Source organism: Bison bison, unplaced genomic scaffold, assembly GCF_000754665.1.
Source record: "Bison bison bison isolate TAMUID 2011002044 unplaced genomic scaffold, Bison_UMD1.0 scf7180017864338, whole genome shotgun sequence".
Taxonomy (NCBI): domain Eukaryota; kingdom Metazoa; phylum Chordata; class Mammalia; order Artiodactyla; family Bovidae; genus Bison; species Bison bison.
Window position 1 is genome coordinate 5010645 of NW_011494910.1, and position 19946 is coordinate 5030590.

General features: G+C 38.5%; 1 protein-coding gene across 1 annotated transcript; it reads left to right on the plus strand.

The window, feature by feature from the left end:
* Nucleotides 1–759: 759 nt before the first annotated feature.
* Nucleotides 760–8994, plus strand: LOC104998841 (apolipoprotein R-like). The gene is made up of 4 exons (XM_010854233.1): nt 760–1176; nt 6202–6372; nt 7151–7326; nt 7885–8994. The coding sequence occupies exons 1-4, from the start codon at nt 1092–1094 to the stop codon at nt 8038–8040; spliced, it is 588 nt and encodes a 195-aa protein (XP_010852535.1). The 5' UTR covers nt 760–1091; the 3' UTR covers nt 8041–8994.
* The last annotated feature ends 10952 nt before the right edge of the window (nt 8995–19946 follow it).

The window sequence follows — 19946 nt, forward strand, 5'->3', positions numbered from 1 at the left end:
CAGGAGGCAGGTCAGATGGTCTGGTATTCCCAGCTCTTTAAGAATGTTCCAGAGTTTGTTGTGGTCTACACAGTCAAAGGCTTTGGCATAGTCAATAAAGAGGAAGTAGATGTTTTTCTGGAACTCTCTTGCTTTTTTGATGATCCAACACATGTTGGCAATTTGATCTCTGGTTCCTCTGCATTTTCTAAATCCAGCTTGAACATCTGGAAGTTCACAGTTCATGTACTGTCGAAGCCTGGCCTGGAGAATTTTGAGCATTGCTTTGCTGGTGCGTGAGATGACTGCAATTGTGTGGTAGTTTGAGCATTTTTTGGCATTGCCTTTCTTTGGAAGAGTTGTATTTTCAGGCCCATTTATATTCCTGAGTCTTTTCATGCTTGTCTTTCCCCACTGGGCTTTAGAACTTCAGGAAGGAAACAACTTTCTCCAACAGGTTCTGTTTTTTAAAATTTCATCCTGCTGTTGGCAGTCCAAACTAATACTCAAAGTCACAACTTTTCCTAATAGTTAGTGCTTTTCAGAAATGGCTTCCTCTCACACTAGTATCCAAGCTCCACTGGACTTAATGCTCAGCTTGAGCTAACTCAAGTTTTGTTTTGAGAGTTGTGGAGACTTCCACTCTGAACCAAAGTGCTTTAAAAAAAAAAATCCCTATTTATCTTGTCACTCAGAAATTAATCATTTACATTTCAAAACAGCAATTTCCAGTCCTAGCACACACACACAAAAAGACTGGGGTTACGGTTTCTAAATACTCTCAGAGTTCTAAATACTCTCAAAAGTCCCACTTGCTCGTGGCATCAGATCTTGATGATAATATTGAGGTTTCTAGTGCCCTTTGACTCAGTTGATTGCAAAAGTCCTAATTCTGCCCTGTTCCACCCAGTTTCTTCCTAACTGAGGAGGAAGAAGCTCTCAGTTCAGAGTTTTGACCTGTATTTTTTTTTTACGCTGGGATTTTGCTGACTATTGTGCAGCTGAATTCATTTGGAGAGTGCTGCTGCTAGTTCACTCTCTTCCTTCCAGATATTTTCAGGTGCAACCTGTGATCTTTGAGCTTCCGTTGGTCACAATTGTCAACACTTACCATGAAGCCTGTGTCAGGGAGAAAGTCCCCAGTTCTGTACCTCCTTGGGATTCTGACTGTGCTCCTCTGCCCTGACGGCTTACAAGGTGAGTAAAATCGTTGCGGATTCTCAGGTCCCAGAAAAGCAATTAGAAAAGTATTCAATTAATAGCAAGAAGGTAGTTAAACCAATCAATTGCAAATATATTCATTCCATATTAGGAATTTTAAAATTATGATCAAATTGAAATGTTTTATATTACTTTGTGGGAGGTATAATAGCTTGTTTTACTAATGTCAATTTCAGTTAACAAATTGCTTTACCAATGTTATAATAAATTGTTTATTAACTTCTATTTTATTAATGGAACAACTGAATTCCCAAATATTTTCAAAATGTTTTTTTAGTACTTTTATATTTATATTATTATCATTATTAGAGAAACAGTTATTTTGTATGAATTCCTGGGGGTCTGCTCTAGTAAACAGATAATGAATTGTGGGAATGAAATGAACAGCATGGGGAACATGGTCAACAGTATTGTAATAGGCTTGTATGATGACAGATAGTAACTAGATTATCGTGGTGAGCATTTATAAAGGGCTTCCCTGGTGGTTCAGATGGTTAAGAATCTACCTGCAGTGCAGAAGATGCAGGTTGCATCCCTGGGTCAGGAATATCCCCTGGAGAAGGAAATGGCAACCTACTCCAGTATTCTTGCCTGGGAAATCTCATGGACAGAGGAGCCTAGTGAACTACAGTCCATGGAGTGACAAAGAGTTGGACATGACTGAGCAATAGAGCATGCATGCATTTTATAAGGTAAATAAATGTGTTGTACACCTAGATTGAACATAATGTTGAGTTCAATTACATTTCAGTTAAAAAAAGAATAAACTGCAAATAACATTACTTTCATAATGATACATAAATATGAACTCACAAATGCTTGTAATTTCTTAATTTTTCAATTAGTTTATTACACTCAGAGATAATTTTTGTTTCTAATCCATTGGCGTGTTATTACCTTCTCTTAAGCAAAATTGAAATTGTAACTGTTACCACTAATTCTGAGAAAATGAACTAGAATCTTAAGTCATATGTAAAAAATCTCTCTGTAAATGACATTTTATATATGTAAAGTTTAATTTTTTGCAGTTTGGTAATGTTTATAAATTAATCAGCATTGAGAAGATTTGATAATACCTGTAGGACTCTATGGAGAAATGTGACTAGAGCATTTAGTTGTGCTTTATATAAATGAAATCTGTGCATTAAAGGTGATTTTTTAAATCAGAAAATGTGATTTCTTTTTTTCCTATTGATAACTTAAAATATGTACAAAGCTTCAAATACTTATTACTCAGATCCAACAATTATCAACTCATGACCATTCTTGTTTTAACCATATCCACATCCATTTTTCCCAGTCTAAGTTATTTAGAAGGAAATCTTGGATATTACTTCTGAATATTTTAGCATATATCTCTAAAAGATAGGCATTCTTTCTTAAAAGCTATGACAAACCATTATCATATGTAAAATTAAGTAATGATTACATAATATCAAGTATCTAGGTTTCAAATTTTCCTGATTGTCTTATTTATAAATGTTTTTGTAACTTTATTTATTCAAATTAGAATCCAAGTAAGGTCTACACATCACAATTGATTCATATGCCTCTTGAGTTTCTTTTAATGTATAGATCCTTTTCTTTTTCTTATATGATTTTTCTTTTGTCTAATTTAATTTCTAAAGAGGATATGGTGGTATCATTATTTTGGAGGCTTCTTCTGCAAAAAGATGAAAATAATTGAGAGAAGGCTAAAAAAGTCAATATAGAATTATAAACTTCTTCAAGTGTTTGGCTAGGAATTGGACCTGATGATTTTTTAACTTATTTAGCAAGTAATAGATTCTCTTTTGTGTATATATGTGTGTGTGTGTGTGTGTGTGTGTGTGTGGTGTATTTATTCTACCAACCTTCCACGTTCATCTTTGAATTTCTATTTCCATTGGGTAAGTCAGTAAAGAAAGGCCATATATCATTGGTCAAGAAGTCTTGTGAGCTATTAATTTATCTTTTGAATAAATTCCTTCTTTTTCATTTCCTTAATTCCTCCATTGTTTATGGAATTATGCCTTTAACCCAACCTATTGTTTAAAACCTGTCATAATCTGATCCCAGTTTCATAGCCTACCTCTCATACTTCTCCCCTATGTGATTCTCTAGTCAAACTAGCCTATTAACCAACCATAAATATTCCCATGTGATTTGCTCCCTCTCATTCTTGCTAACATAATTCCCCCTCAATATAAAATGCCTCATCAATGCAGCTAACTATCCAATACCAAGTCCTGCCCCTAAGAGGCATTTTCCTGGCATATTTATGCATGGGATTTCTCTTCGTCTTCTTATAATACATATTTTCTGCTTTCTTTTGACAAATACCATAGTCTGCCTGCTATTTTGACTTAACTGTTTATATGCCATCCTCACTATTTTAACGAGGCTCCAATGTGACCCTTAATATTCTCCATGGAGTTTAGTGCAACAATCTTATGTCTATTGTGTTACTAAAAATTTATTTCACGTGAGCCTCAGGAAGGGCTATACTTGAGCTCTAGACTTCCTGTATAGGTAACATCACCTTCTCACAAATGTCTGTTTGGGAACTGCCCCTTTCAGAGGAACATTCTAAGTGTCTGTGGTATGGAGAGTTATGAAATGTGCTCCCTGCCCTCAAGATGCAAAAGGAGAATAAAGATCTGTTCGTCTACTTATCTATCTGTCAGCACAGATATACACACACACATACCCCACAACATAACTGCCAAACCAGTGAGACAAAAATAGAATGTCTTTAACAGATTTGAAGACTTGTACTTCACTCATTGTGTGATTTATTTGCTTAGTCTTTCTATTTATACTTTATTGATTAGTCTGTTTCATCTGTAAATGAGGATGACAATGACACTCAAGTAAGGTTTTTATGTTTTTGTTTTTTAAAATTAAATGAAATGTTGTAAGTGAAGTGCTTAACACGGTGCTTAGGACATAGATAGATACACCTGTTATTGCTAACAAGAAATGTAGTTCAGAGAAACCAAATATTGTTGTGTGCCAGAGTTGGTCAGGTGCGTTCACAAATGTGATAATGTGATTTGAAAGAAAAAAAAATTTTTTTGGTCATTTGGTCATTCAGAAAATGTGTATTTGGTCTTTGTCCAAGGTTCCTGGCTCACAGCTCCCAAAACTCTGATAATATCCTAAGTAAAGATGATGAGAAAGGTGTCTAATGAACTAACTTCAGAACCCCAACTAAAGAAGGGTGCTCAAGTCACTTCAGTCATGTTTGACTCTTTGGACTATAGCTCGCAAGGCTCCTCTTTACCTGGGTTTCTCCAGGCAGGAATACTGGAGTAGGTTGCCATGCTCTCCTCCAGGGGATCTTCCCGACCCAGGGATTGAACCCAAATTTCCTGTGTCTCCTGCATAGCAAGCGGATTCTTGACTGCTGAACCATGAGTAAGCCCAAAGATGGACAGTGGTTGCTAATCATGATTAGAGGGTTGGAATTATCAGTCTTACCCTCTGCCTCTGGTGAGGAGGCAGGGGTTGGAGGTTGAATCAATTGCTAATGACCAATGTTTTTATTAGCCATATCTATGTGATAAAGCCTCCATAAAACCCCCAAAAGATGGGACTTAGAGAGCTTCTGGTTGGTGAATATGTAGAGGTGCAGGAAAACTGGCATTTCTGGAGATGGCATGGAAGCTCTGTGCCCCTTTCACACACTTTGCCCTTTGCATCTCTTCCGTATGGCTGTTCCTGAGTTATATCCTTTTACAATAAATCTGGTAAGTTAAATATTTCTCTGATTTCTGTGAGATGCTCTAGAAAATTCACTGAACCCAGGTTTACTCTATAACTTTAATCTTTTATTTATAGAAGACACAAAATTATGAAAGCTTTCCAAGTCCTGATAAACCTAACGTCTGTTTCTTAAAATTATGTGTATTTGCCAATATTTTAAAATTAACTAAATCCTCCAAGGCTATGTGAAATTTGATATAATGTCTTTGTATGGGTTAATTCTTATTTCATTATTGAAGTAATTTCAGAAAACATTTTCTAATATTCTTTTCTATAAAAGATGCAAAACCACAGAATATTCTTGGGATTGATGGGTACGCAAGTGATATGGTATTCTGGATTTGCACAGTCCCTACAAGTTTTCACAGAACAATGTCTCTTGATCACGAATGTTTCTTTAGTAACTTTAGTTAAAAAAAAAAAAAGACTGACTCTAAGCTTTAATTACTGGAAGTCTTCCACTGTCCTCAAGTAGCCCATTCTCTCTGCTGAGGGCAGTGTATTGCCAAGACCATGGTCTGCGTGGAGCAGAACTGCCCTGACTCAGTCCCTCCCTTGTGTGACCTTGGGAAAGTTACTGTACTTCTCTGTGTTTCCTCATCTATGAAATGAAAATAATAATAATAATGCATACCTCATAGGGTTGTTTGGGAGAATTAAATGAGTTAATATTTGTTAAATGCTTTAAGTACTGCCTGACATTTTATGGTAAATGCTTATACTCATATTTTGCTAAATATTTAAACTTATTAAAAAAAAAAAAACAGTTGTATACAAGGTGATCAGTTCTCTTTCCCTCAGATACCCTTATACATACCTCCTTTCCTTAATTTCCAGCCACATAGTAATAGAGGAGCACAGTCCTTCTTTGGTGCTTCCTTCATAGCTCAGTTGGTAAAGAATCTGCCTGCAGTGCTGGAGACCCGGGTTCGATCCTTGGGTTGGGAAGATCCCCTGGAGAAGGAAATGGAAACCCACTCAGTATTCTTGCCTGGAGAATCCCATGGACAGAGAAGCCTGGCAGGCTACAGTCCCTGAAGTCACAAGAGTTGGACACGACTTGGTCACTAAACCACCACCACCACATTTTTCCTTTGTGAATAATTCCAATTATCTTATGGGCAATGAAATTTATTGGGAAGGATAAAAGTCTTTCAATCGATCACTTTAGTTGAATGCTGCTTTGTTTAATGTGCTGCTTTGTTTAAACAACAATAACAACAAAAACCTCTTCTCTCTCTTTCACCATTGAAGGTTGTAGTCCACCACCTGAAGTTAAACATGGACACTTTATGTATATTCAAAGAGAAATATTGGGAACTGATGTGGTTGAGTATGAATGTCAGGAAGGATATACTCTTGTTGGAGAGGCTAGAATCTCCTGCAGATTTGTCGGGTGGTCATCACCGGCTCCTCAGTGTAAAGGTAATCTAGGTTCTCTGGAGGCAGAATAGCACTAAGAGATAGAGCTACTATGGAGTAATTCAGAAGTGACTCTGAGAGAACGCGTCCTCCCAGCCAGAGGTAGAGTTGTCATGAACATGTGCTTGAGCCTGAGTGAGGTCCACTGTGGTTTAATTCCCACATATCCAATAAATGGCACCTCAAATTCTTATAGAGGCCAGAACCTTTCATGGGAGAGTTGACTGATAGGGTTGACCTCCTTATTGGGTAAGTGGCTATTATGGCAGAATAAGGAAAATGTTCCTAAAGGTTATTTAAATCATTTCACTCATAATAACTCCAGGAGCTGAGTTACTGGTGCTATTTTTTTTTTTTTACACAAGATGAAACTGAGGCAAGAAGAGAGGTCCCATAGGGCAGAAGTTAACAGCTAAGAACAGCCCCTAGGCTCTCACTTTTGCTTTGCAGCTGCAATTATGTGATGTGGGGCAAGGCATTTAACTTCCCTGTGTCTCAGTTGCCTCATCTCTAAGGTGGAGATAACCATAGGGCCTCCCTCACAGAGTTGCTGAAAGCTTACTTTAAATGATGTACATATTGTGTTTGCACACAGGTGATTCCAGCCAGAGCTCCATAAATACTTGCCAGTATTGGTAGTAGTAATAGTAGTGTATCAGTAGCATAGAAAAGAAAGGTAGAATTCAGCAATATTTTTATCCTTTTTAAATGCTATTATTAGTGTTAAAATGTGTTGTATCTGAGATATTCACAATGCTAAGAAAATGTGTCTTGATTACAGCTCTATGCCAAAAACCAGAAATATCAAATGGAAAGCTGTCTGTGGAGAAGGATCAATATGTCAGCCCTGAAACTGTCACCGTCAGGTGTGACCCTGGCTATAGGATGGTTGGTTCCCAGGACATCCTTTGCTCAGAGAACAAATTCTGGAGTCCAGATGTGCCCAAGTGTGAGAAGGTGAGTAACAGCCAATGAATTTTATGTCATATGACACCTCAAAATTAATTAAAGGGAAATGGGATGGTTCATAAAATAGAAAAAGAAATAATATGTCTTAAAGGTCTATTTCAGTTGAGGGGGGTGAATTTATGAGGTGTCTATTGGCTTTTTCCACCTTACAGTAGGTCATCTCAGGTGTGTGAACAAGAGTCTTATTGACCAGATATCTAGTCTTTAGTATTTCCTCCAATAAATTATGTGGTTTTGCTCCATTTCTGGTTGGTCAGCAGAACTGATGTGCTAGTTGTTTTGGGGGGGGGATTTTCTTCCTGCTTATACTTCCTCTGTGTTTGGCACTGATGCTGATTATTATTTGAGAACAAACACAGACTGAGCTCTCAGGAAAATATTTTTCTAGGATCCAAAATATTTTTCTGGAGTTTCCTACCCATCATCAGTCCTGGGGTAGTTCTTCATTTTCCAGTCTTTCTTATGTCATAAGACTTCCTGAAGAAGCTCACCCTTTACAAGGATGAGGAAACTTTCTGAAATCATTCTTTTTGTTTCCTCTTTCAGGTATCTGCTGAAGTTTGTGAGGCAGTCTTTAAAGGCCAAAAACTCCTAAAGTGTCTCCCGAATGCCATGGAAGCAAAGGTGGCCCTGGAGTTACATAAATTGTCTCTGGAGATTGAAAAACTGGAGCAAGAAAAACGCAAATTGGAAATTGCTTGAGGCTTTCTCTTGGATACATTCTCAGGAAAGAAGTTGCAGTATCAGTATGCTTCACTGTGCAGGAGAGTTCTTGCCACACTCACACAAAATACAGGATGCTTGGGGCTGGTGCACTGGGATGACCCAGAGGGATGGTATGGGGAGGGAGGTGGGAGGGGGTTCAGGATTGGGAACATGTGTACACCCGTGGCGGATTCATGTTGATGTATGGCAAAATCAATACAATATTGTAACATAATTAGCCTCTAATTAAAATAAATAAATTTAAAAAATACAGTATTTTTTACCTTACTAACTTCTACAGTTGTGACTTTCTTATTCTTTGATTAGCTGTAGGATCTATAGTGATGCTTATTCCTGACGCTGATAATTCATATCTTCTCTCTTTTTGCTTCCTGACCAGTCTGCCTTGGATTTATCAATTTTATTGATACATGTTTTATGGCTTAGAATGTGGCACTTGTTCAATATTCCATGTATTCTTGTAAAGACTGTGTGTTTTGCTGCTGAGTGGTACTCCCTATAAATGTCAATTAGGTAAAGTTGGTTGCTAATATGGTTCCAGTCTTCTCTACTCTGGCTGATTTTCAGTCTATTTGTTCTATCAATGACTGGAAGAAGGGGTATCAAAATTCTCTTTGTAGGTTTGTCTATTATTTCCTGTAGCTTTTAGTTTTTGCTTCCTATACTTTAAAGTACTATCATTAGGGGCATAAATGTTTAGAATTTGTATCTTCTTGATAACTGACCCTTTTTTATTATGTAATAAACTTCTTTATCTTTCAGAATGTTTTTTTGTTCTCAAATATATTCAAACATATTTGGTTGATATTAATATAACCCATTATCTTTTATTTTTCTGTAAATTTCTAGAATAAATTCTGAGAGCCAAAATGTATAAATTTCAGTAGCTACATTTAAAAAGTAAAATTAAATATTTGAAATTAGTTTCAATAATGTATTTTATTTAGAGTCATTTTGATATGTAATCAATGTGAAAGTTATTAGCATTGTATTTAACATTCTTTTCTTCATACTAAATCCTAAAAATGCAGTATATATATATATATATAAGTGTGTATATATATATATGTGTGTGTATATATATATATATATATACACTTAAATGCAGTATATATAAGTGTATATATATACTTATATATATGCAGTATAATAAGTATGTCTATTTAAATATATATATATACACACTGTATTTAAGTATAGATATATTTAAATTAAAGCACATCTAAATTTGAACTAGCCATATTTGAAATACTCAGTAACCACATGTGGCTAATAACTGTATTAAACAAAGTGATTCCAGATTTTCCACAATGTGTATGTTAACAAGTATTAGTATACCTTGCAATCTGGAAGCTGTAAAGAAGAAAAGTGCAGAGAACGAAGTGCCAGGTACAAGACATGAGGATGTTTCTCTATGGATAAATTATGCAACATTATAGAAATGCTAGTACTTGAAGTTAAGGAGTAACTGAAATTAAAAGAATTCAATATGCTAACTGCTGCAGCTCTTAAAAATTCACATAGTAATGGTATGCTACTCAAACTTTAACTATTGAGTTCCTGATTTGGAAACCATTTATATAGTTGTTTACGAAAATGATAGTCTTTTATCCCAAGCCATACAGAATGGCGCTTTGTGCTATAGACACTAGTGCAGATTTGGGGAGCTAGAGATGGTATAGGACGTATCCCAGGCTTCTGAAGGGTCCCGTGGGAGTGGAATGAGTACACTACGTGGATAGAAAGGAAGGAAAGCCTGAGGAAGCCTGAGGCTTTGAAAAGGAAGCCTGAGGCCTGGGTTGGAGACTGCCCTTTTATGGCAGATGGCAAAAAATGGCCACAGATGCTTCCTGTCCTTGTATCTACATCTTTAAGAATCCCTCCAATTTGAGGTAGAAGCTTTCTTCATCCTTTGAGTTTGGGCTACTTTGTCATTTGCTTTGGCCAATGGGACAAAAGTAACAAATATGATATAAGCAGAACCTTGCAAATCACTTTGTGCATTAGGGTTCCCCTTGTTGCTGCTCTTGAAATCCTATGTCCACCATCATGTGAATAAGTCTAGGCTATCTTGCTGGCTGATGAAAAAGATATATGCCCCTTCTTTGTCTCAGCTGATAGCAGATATGTGAGGCCATGGAAACTAGCCAGTCTCCAGTCAACTCGCCGACAGACTACAGGCACCTAAGCTAGGCAAACTGAGACAAGCTGAGCTTGAACCATATCAGAAAGACTTCCCAGAAGAATCCTTGTTTATAAGTAATTGCTTTAGGTAACTACATTTTGGAACTGTTTTGAAGCAAAAGCCAGTCAAAAAGCTCCTTTAATTTGCTTGCAGTTTGTAAAACTATGCCACAGAAAGGATTAAAGTTATTGGCGGTCATGTCAAGTTATCCACACCAAGCATCTTGCAGGCAGGGCTTATTATACATGGGACAGATTTAGCTTACAAAAGACTGATTTAGATTTTTAAACATGAAATAATTCCTTTTTTGTTATTTTTTTGAGGTGGACATTGTTCTGGCTTTTGTGGTAAAGGCAACCTTGGAGGAAGAGACTGAGGTGTTCACCCAAAGCATTCTTTCCAACACACGAGAGTAAACCCTGACTTGAGTGCAGATGGAAAGTAAGTGTAACAGAGGCTTGTTCTCCTAATGCTGCTACAGACCATCTGATACCAAGAGCTGTTCTCTGTAACGGTGCGAGAGAAATGCCATGACTGACAGTGCAGACTTCTCCATGGTCCTAATGAATCAGGCCCAGCAAGGAAGCAGGAAACAGGAAGGCTTACAGAGACGCTGCAGGCAATGCCCTGGAAGAACAGCTGTTCCGGGTGAGGGTGCTGAGGCCGATAAGGATATATCTCAAAATAACAATTACATTTTGTCTTCTTCCAGTTTATCTGAGAGAGAATCATGTAGTACATTTGTTTAAAAACAAACAATTCTTTGGAGCAAGGTAGCCATGGATAGAGAAAATTGCTATCAGGAAAAGTCAGCCAGAGAGGATGTTTACTGTATTGACAAAGGTTATGTATCTGAAGCACAGGTCATCAGAAGGGACCCAGAGTGCCCAGCCTGGTCTTGGGGGAAGAAATGAATCAGGAATCCAACATGATACCTTTAGAAACTGTGCAGCCTAGGAATAAATTTACCCAAGGAGATGAAAAAACCTAAACCTGTAAGGCTTGAGGAAAGAAATGAAAGACAACACAAATAAATGGAAAGGTATATTGTGCCCATGGATTAGAAGAATCAATATACTTAAAATGTCCATACTATTCAAAACAATCTACAGACTAACTGCAATCCTTAACAAAATATAGGACTAGAGCAAGTTATTTGAAAATTTGTATGGAACTACAAAAGAACCAGAATAGCCAAATAAATCTTGCAAAAGAATAATACAACTGGAGATATCATACTTCCAGACTTGGAACTGTACTATAGAATTACAGTAATCAAAATAGTATGATTTTGGCACAAAAACAGACCCATGAATCAGTGGTACAGAATAGAATGCAGAAATAAAACCATGTTCATATGATCAATTAATCGACAACAAAGGAGGCAAGAATATACAATGGGGAAAAGACTCTTTAATAAACAGTGTTGGAAAACTGAAGAGCTACATGCTAAAGAATGAATCTATATAATTTTCTTATATTATGTACCAAAATAAGCTCAAAATGGATTAAAGACTGAAATGTAAGACCAAAAGCCATAAAATTCCTAGAAAAACATAGGCAATAACGCTTTGACATCAGTCTTAGCGATACTTTTTTGTATATGTCTTCTTAGGCAAGGAAAACAAAATAAAAAATGAACAAATGGGTACATCAAGCTAAAAAGCTTTTCATAGCAAAGAAAACCACCAACAAAATGAAAAGGTGAAAATATATTTGCAAATGATATATTTGAATAGGGGTTTATATCTAAAATATATAAACTGTTCATAAAACTCAATTTCAACAAAACAGAACAAAGTAGACAACTTGAGTAGATGTTCTTTCCAAAGACATACAAATGACCAACATGAAAATATGCTCAGCATAACTAATGATCCGGGAAATGCAAATCAAAACCACAATGAGCTACCACCTCACACACATCTGTCAGAAGGGCTGTTTTATTTTTTAAATTAATTAATTTATTTTAATTGGAGGCTAGTTACTTTACAGTATTGTAGTGGTTTTTGCCATACACTGACATGAATCAGCCATAGGTGTATATGTGTTCCACATCCTGAACCCCCATCCCATCTCCCTTCCCCATCCCATCCCTCATGGTCATCCTAGTGCACCAGCCCTGAGCACCCTGTCTCATGCATCGAACCTGGACTGGCGATCTATTTCACGTATGATAACGTACATGTTTCAATGCTATTCTCTCAAATCATCCCACCCTCATCTTCTCCCACAGAGTCCAAAAGTCTGTTCTTTACATCTGTGTCTCTTTTGCTGTCTCACATATAGGGTCATCATTACTATCTTTCGAAATTCCATATATATGCGTTAATATACTGTATTGGTGTTTTTATTTCTGACTTACTTCACTCTGTATAATAGACTCTAGTTTCATCTGCCTCATTAGAACTGATTCAAATGTGTTCTTTTTAATAACTGAGTAATATTCTATTGTCTACCACAGCTTTCTTATCCATTCGTCTGCCGATGGACATCTATGTTGCTTCCATGTCCTGCCTATTGTAAACAGTGCTGAGATGAACATTGGGGTAAACGTGTGTATTTCAATTCTGGTTTCCTCGATGTATATGTCCAGCAGTGGGATTGCTGGGTCATATGGCTGTTCTATTTCCAGTCTTTTAAGGAATCTCCACACTGTTCTCCACAGTGGCTGTACTAGTTTGCATTCCCACCAACAGTGTAAGAGTCCCTAACCCTTTTCTCTGCACTCTCTCCAGCATTTATTGTTTGTAGACTTTTGGACAGCAGCCATTCTGACTGGCGTGAGATGGTACCTCACTGTGGTTTTGATTTTCATTTCTCTGATAATGAGTGATATTGAGCATCTTTTCATGTGTTTATTAGCCATCTGTACATAGAATGGCTATTTTAGAAAGACAAGAAAGAAGCATTGGCAAAGATGTGGGGAAAAGGGAACACTTGTACACTGTTGGTTGGAATGTAAATTAGTGCTGTCATGAAAAACAGTGTGAAAGTCACTTGAAAATTTAAAAATAGAATGACCATATGATTCAGCAATTTTACTTCTGGGTGTTTATCCAAATAAAATTAAAAACAGATTAATTAGAAAAAGTTATATGCACCCCAATGTTCAAATTGAAGCATTATTTACAATAGCCAAGATATAGAATCAATCTAAGTGTTCATCCATAGATGAATGGATAGAGAAGATATGATATGTATACATAGAGAATGAAAAGAATGAAAATTTTCCATTGCAACAATATGAGTGGATCTGCAGGGTGTTATACTAAGTGAAGTAAGTCAGACAGAGGAAAACAAAGACCATATGATTTCATTTATATGTAGAATCTAAAAAACAAGACAAATTAACAAACAAAACAAAACAGAAACAGACTCAAAATGCAGAGAACAAAGAAGTTTGTTGCCAGAGAGGAGGGGGTTGGGGGATGGATGAAATAGTTGAAGGGAATTAAAAGGTACAAACGTCCATCTGTAAGATAAATATGTCATGGGGATGAGATAGATATATAGGGAATGTGGTCATTAATATTAACCGTTATGATGATGGATGTAACTGGTCTTCCTGATTATTTCACCATGTGTAAAATATTAAATCACTATGTTGCACATGTGAGACTAATAAAATATTATATGTTATTTACAATTCAATTGAAAACGTCCTTTATAAAAAAGAAACAGCTGCAAGAACTTGATGTGGGCCTTCCCTGGACCACAGGGAAGTTGGGAGGAGCTAGGTTGGTTTCCTTAGCAAACAATCCCTAAATTTCAAGGGCTTTACAAGCAAGATTTATTTCTTGCTATCATTGCATACCCATACTGTGTTGACAGGGGCAGCTCTGTTCTGGGACCCACGCAAAGGAAGCCTATACTGTAAATGGAAGAACAAAACAATTATGCTGGCTCCTTAAGGCTGCAGCTGGCAGAAGCAAGTCACTTTAAGGGACCTTTAAAAGAGAACAAAGAGTTATCCCACTCTGCGTCTGAAAGAAGAATCAGAATCATTGGTGAACCACACCTTAGTAATACTAGAGAAATTTCCAGCAAATCCTATTCATCACATATGCTCATTCTTGCTGGGTTTCTTGTTCATGCCAATCAAAAGCAATTTCTTTGCTGGTCATACATGAAACAGAAACTATTTTCGTGAAAGTAGATGGAGGTACACAGACGAGGGGAGCCAGGAAGATATATGGACCAGAACACATGTATACCTGTGGCGGATTCATTCTGATATTTGGCAAAACTAATACAATTATGTAAAGTTTAAAAATAAAATAAAATTAGAAAAAAAAATAAATAAATAAAAAAAAAGAAAAAAAAAAAAGATGCAACAGGAAGGGTATGAACTGTTGTTCAGGCTAAGTTTATCTGCAAAAGCAATAAACTGAAGATAATTCAAATGTAAATCAATAAAGCACTGCTTTCAAATGTAGTATACTCACTCATAAACAGTATAGTTTGTTCATTCACTTATTCATTAAATATTCATAAAGTAAAAAGTGAAAGTGAAGTCACAGTCATGTCCAACTCTTTGTGATGCCATGGATTGTAGCCTACCAGGATCCTCCGTCCATGGGATTTTCCAGGCAAGAGTACTGGAGTGAGTTGCCATTTCCTTCTCCAGGGGATCTTCCTGACCCAGGGATCAAACCTGGGTCTCTCACATTGTAGGCAGATGCTTTACCATCTGATCCAGCAGGGAAGTCCATATTCATATTCATAGAGTGCCTGCTATTTGCCAGATACTGTTCTAGGAACTGAGGAATGGAGCAGTGAATGTTTAAAAACCATGAAAATTAAATGCAGCTCTGATGGTTCAGACAGTAAAGAGTCTGCCTGCAATCTAGGAGACCTGGGTATGATCCCTGGGTTGGGAAGTTCCCCTGGAGGAGGTAATGGCAGCCCACTCTAGTATCTTTGCCTGGAAAATCCCAGGACAGACAAGACTAGTGGGCTACAGTCCATGGGGTCACAAAGAGTCAGACACGACTGAGCAATTAACACATACATTAAAAAGAATGAGGTGTACTTATATGCACTAATTCGGAAAGATATCTAAAATGGAAAAAATGAAAAGAGCAAGTTGCAGGACAGCATGTATCATACAATTCCATTTATATAAGAAATTCTTATACATCTCTATATATAACAAACATATAGACAATCTTATAGTGATTATCTCTGGGGTTTGTATTTGGGAGATGGTTAGGAAGACAAAGGTCCATCTAGTCAAGGCTATGGTTTTTCCACTGGTTGTGTATGGATGTGAGAGTTGGACTGTGAAGAAAGCTGAGTGCCGAAGAATTGATGCTTTTGAACTGTGGTGTTGGAGAAGACTCTTGAGAGTCCCTTGGACTGCAAGGAGATCCAACCAGTCCATTCTGAAGGACATAAGCCCTGGGATTTCTTTGGAAGGAATGATGCTAAAGCTGAAACTCCAATACTTTGGCCACCTTATACGAAGAGTTGACTCATTGGAAAAGACCCTGATGCTGGGAGGGATTGGGGGAAGGAGGAGAAGGGGACGACAGAGGATGAGATGGCTGGATGGCTTCACTGACTCGATGGACGTGAGTCTGAGTGAACTCCGGGAGATGGTGCTGGACAGGGAGGCCTGGCGTGCTGCGATTCATGGGGTCGCAAAGAGTCAGACACGACTGAGTGACTGAACTGAACTGAACTGAGGAAGCGAAAGGATTTATTTGACACTTTGTATTTATATAATGTGAACATAGTTATATATAACATATAACAATAATCATAATTTTATACTTAATAGTAATAAAAGTATAATTTTGAAGACCAGCAAAAGTTACACTCAGTTGCTAAAGAAAGTAAAGACAGAGAAGGCGGTAACTGAAGCAGGACATCAGGTTAAAGGGATAAACTGCCGTGATAGACAGAGGTGGAAGAGTAGCCCGAGTTTCTTGGGAAAGAGACAAGGAAAAGGTTCAGAGCTCAGCTGGAGAAAATGACCTCAGATAGGAGAATGGACATCTTAGTTTTATGTGGGGAAGAAGGAAAGGATGGGTGGGATTACTGCTTGAATGTGGAGAAGGAAATGGCAACCCACTACAGTACTCTTGCCTGGAAACTCATGGATGGAGGAGCCTAGTAGGCCCCAGTCCAACCCCTGCAGTCCATGGGGTCGCTAAGGGTCGGACGTGACTGAGCGACTTCACTTTCACTTTTCACTTTCATGCATTGGAGAAGGAAATGGCAACCCACTCCAGTGTTCTTGCCTGGAGAGTCCCAGGGATGAGGGAGCCTGGTGGGCTACCGTCTATGGGGTCACATAGAGTCGAACATGACTGAAGTGACTTAGCAGCAGTAGCAGCAGCAGCAGCTGCTTGAATGAGGCATCCTTTATTATCAATTCTGTTTTCCCACTGAAGAAGTAAGCACGCCCCCTCAAAGACAGGGAGGAGTAGGGAGGTCTGAATGCCAAGCAAGTTAGAGAAGGATTAAAAATGTTCTAGAAAATATAAAACCAGCCTCATGGAATAGAGAATTATCAGGGGGTTAGTGTTGAAGGCCTGGGTGAAATTGGTGTCATAAATTTATAGTGGTATCAGTTTGCTTGATTTTATGTTTTTGGTGTTTCCCAGAGCTCTGTTGGCATGAAGAGCTGAGCCCTGATTCATTTAAGGTTTGGATTTCATTGGATGGGAGTGATGAAAGGACAAAGCAGCAAAGTTTAAGATAGCAATAAAAGATTAAAATGTGTGCTGCTGACTCTCAGTCTGAAGAGGGGTTGATGATGTTGGGAGAAAAAGGTCTCAATAGCAGGTTATTCAGAATGAACAAACTGGAAAGATGGAAAATTGCGGTCACAGAATGGTGTTATCTGAATTTTTTATTCAGATGAATAAAAAGGTTCTGGGTAATGACCAAGTCTAGGATGGCCATTGGAGAGGGTGCTGAATGTCACTGACTGAGGAGAGTGTCAGTGCAGATACAGAGCCTGAGGAACTGAGAGGCCAGGCCCTCACTGGGGTTATTTCCTGACCTTATATCTCCCAATCTGGGAGTCAGGGTAAGGGAGCAGAGCTGGAGATAAAGTGATGGCAGAAAAGATGAGGCGTATTCGATGAGGCATAATTTAAGTATTTTTGAGTCCCCTGGTCATACTGCTACTTGTGTGTGTGTTGTACGCTTAGTGGCTCAGTCATGTCTGACTCTTGTGGCCCCGTAGGCTGTAGCCTGCCAGCTCCTCTCTCCATGGGATTCTCCAGGCAAGAATATTGAAGTGGGTTGCTATTTCCTTCTCCAGGGGATCTTCCTGACCCAGAAACTGAACCCGGGTCTCCTGCCTTGCCGGCAGACTCTACCGACTGAGCTACAAGGGATTGTCACTCAAATCACTATGTGGTCTCTAATAATGAAATCCCTGGTCCCCTGAAGATCGGTGCTCTCTACCTTAGCTCCTGCCTCCTGGGACATGAAATTTCATCACTGGCCTGACTGATCAGTGCTCCACATCCTCCAAAAGAGGAGCGCTGAGATTTTGCGGTAAATCTGTTTCCTTAACCATGCCATTTACTAGGTCTAGTTTGTGGTCACAGTGTATTCACATGGGCTACCAATAGAGGATTAGAGGTAGCAATCCTTGAGGGCCAATTAGTAGAGGTTCTGCTAGAGATGCTTTCCCTCTCTCACAGGTTCTTCTTTTCACGGCTCTCCCAACCCTCCCAGGGCTGCCCTTATTCCAGATTTCAGAATTTGTATGAGAGTTATTTATAGTCATTATAAGCTGTACTAGGAAATTTCTATCTTTTATGAATAGTATGGGTTCTTGGTATGATTAGAAGCAATGGCATTTTGGCATTAGAAGAGATGGCTAGACACCAGAGTGTCTAGCCTGGTACGGAAAGTGGAAGAAATTAGTGGCCATCCATGTAGGACTTCCCTGGTGGCTCAGGTGGTTAAGAATCTGCCTGCAATGTGGGAGACCTGGGTTTGATCCCTAGATCAGGAAGATCCCCTGGAGAAGGGAATGGCAACCCACTCTAGTATTCTTGCCTAGGAAAGCCCATGGATGGTGGAGCCTGGTGGGCTATAGTCCATGGGGTCTCAAAGAATTGGACACAACTGAACAACTAACATGTGGAACCTAATATTCCTACAGCTAAAGATTACAGAACAGTTCTGAACACTATTTGGTGGCATGCCTAACCAGGACATCTTAGCTAATGTTATTGCTTTTTTTTTTCCTGCCAAAGTAAACAGGATCATTGTAAGCCATATTTAAATAACTGCTTGCCTAGAACGTATAGGGATGATCCAAGTGATTAGGGTACATTTCCAAAGTGCTGAGTGGGGCAAAGTGTGTCTCTGGTGATGTACCTACAGTTCACTACCTTCAATTCACCACCAGTTGAGACACATGCACCCAGGCCAGAATTGCACGCACCTACCACTGCCCCTGTGTCCCAGGAAACTATCACACTGGATTTCACAACAGAACAACTCTCTCTCCAACTAGAATACCATTTTAATGTACACCATTAAATGCTACCAGAAATGCACCAAATAGCCTCAGTACTTGGCCACAATTTGCTTTTTAGCTTTGTCATGTGAAAGGCCAAATAGCTGAAAACCCTTGCAATGTAATTTCTGGCATCTGTGAAGGCCATATTTAATCACATCTAATCAGAGCAGCAGTGGTGGTAATCTAAAAAGACTATCATTCAGATTTATAGTTACTACCAAATATTCTCTCTTCAGTTCAGTCAGTTGCTTAGTTGTGTCCGATTCTTTGCGACCCCATGAATTGCAGCACGCCAGGCCTCCCTGTCCATCACCATCTCCCGTAGTTCACTCAAACTCACTTCCATCGAGTCAGCGATGCCATCCAGCCATCTCATCCTCTGTCGTCCCCTTCTCCTCCTGCCCCCAATCCCTCCCAGCATCAGAGTCTTTTCCAATGAGTCAACTCTTTGCATGAGGTGGCCGAAGTACTGGAGTTTCAGCTTCAGCATTATTCCTTCCAAAGAACACCCAGGGCTGATGTCCTCTAGAATGGACTGGTTGGATCTCCTTGCAGTCCAAGGGAATCTCAAGAGTCTTCTCCAACACCACAGTTCAAAAGCATCAATTCTTTGGCGCTCAGCCTTCTTCACAGTCCAAATCTCTCATCCATCCACGACCACTGGAAAAACCATAGCCTTGACTAGACGGACCTTTGTTGGCAAAGTAATGTCTTTGCTTTTGAATATGCTATTTAGGTTGGTCATAACTTTCCTTCCAAGGAATAAGTGTCTTTCAATTTTATGGTTGCAGTCACCATCTGCAGTGATTTTGGAGCCCCCCAAAATAAAGTCTGACACTGTTTCCATTGTTTCCCCATCTATTTAGGTATAGGTAAATATCCTAGATGTAACTCAGGGTGAAGAGTCTTCTTATGTGCTTTACACTAAGATTCTATCAATCAGTTGAAGGAAATTTATATATATATATATATACACACACACACCATTTAGGCATTATCACAAATATGCTCTATGATTACTAATTGTTAAAGCTATTAATTTCTTAAATTTTATTTTTTAACTTTACAATATTGTATTGGTTTTGCCATATATCAACATGAATCCACCACAGGAATACACATGTTCCCCATCCTGAACCCTCCTCCCTCCTCCCTCCCCGTACCATCCCTCTAGGTCGTCCCAGTGCACCAGCCAGTCTT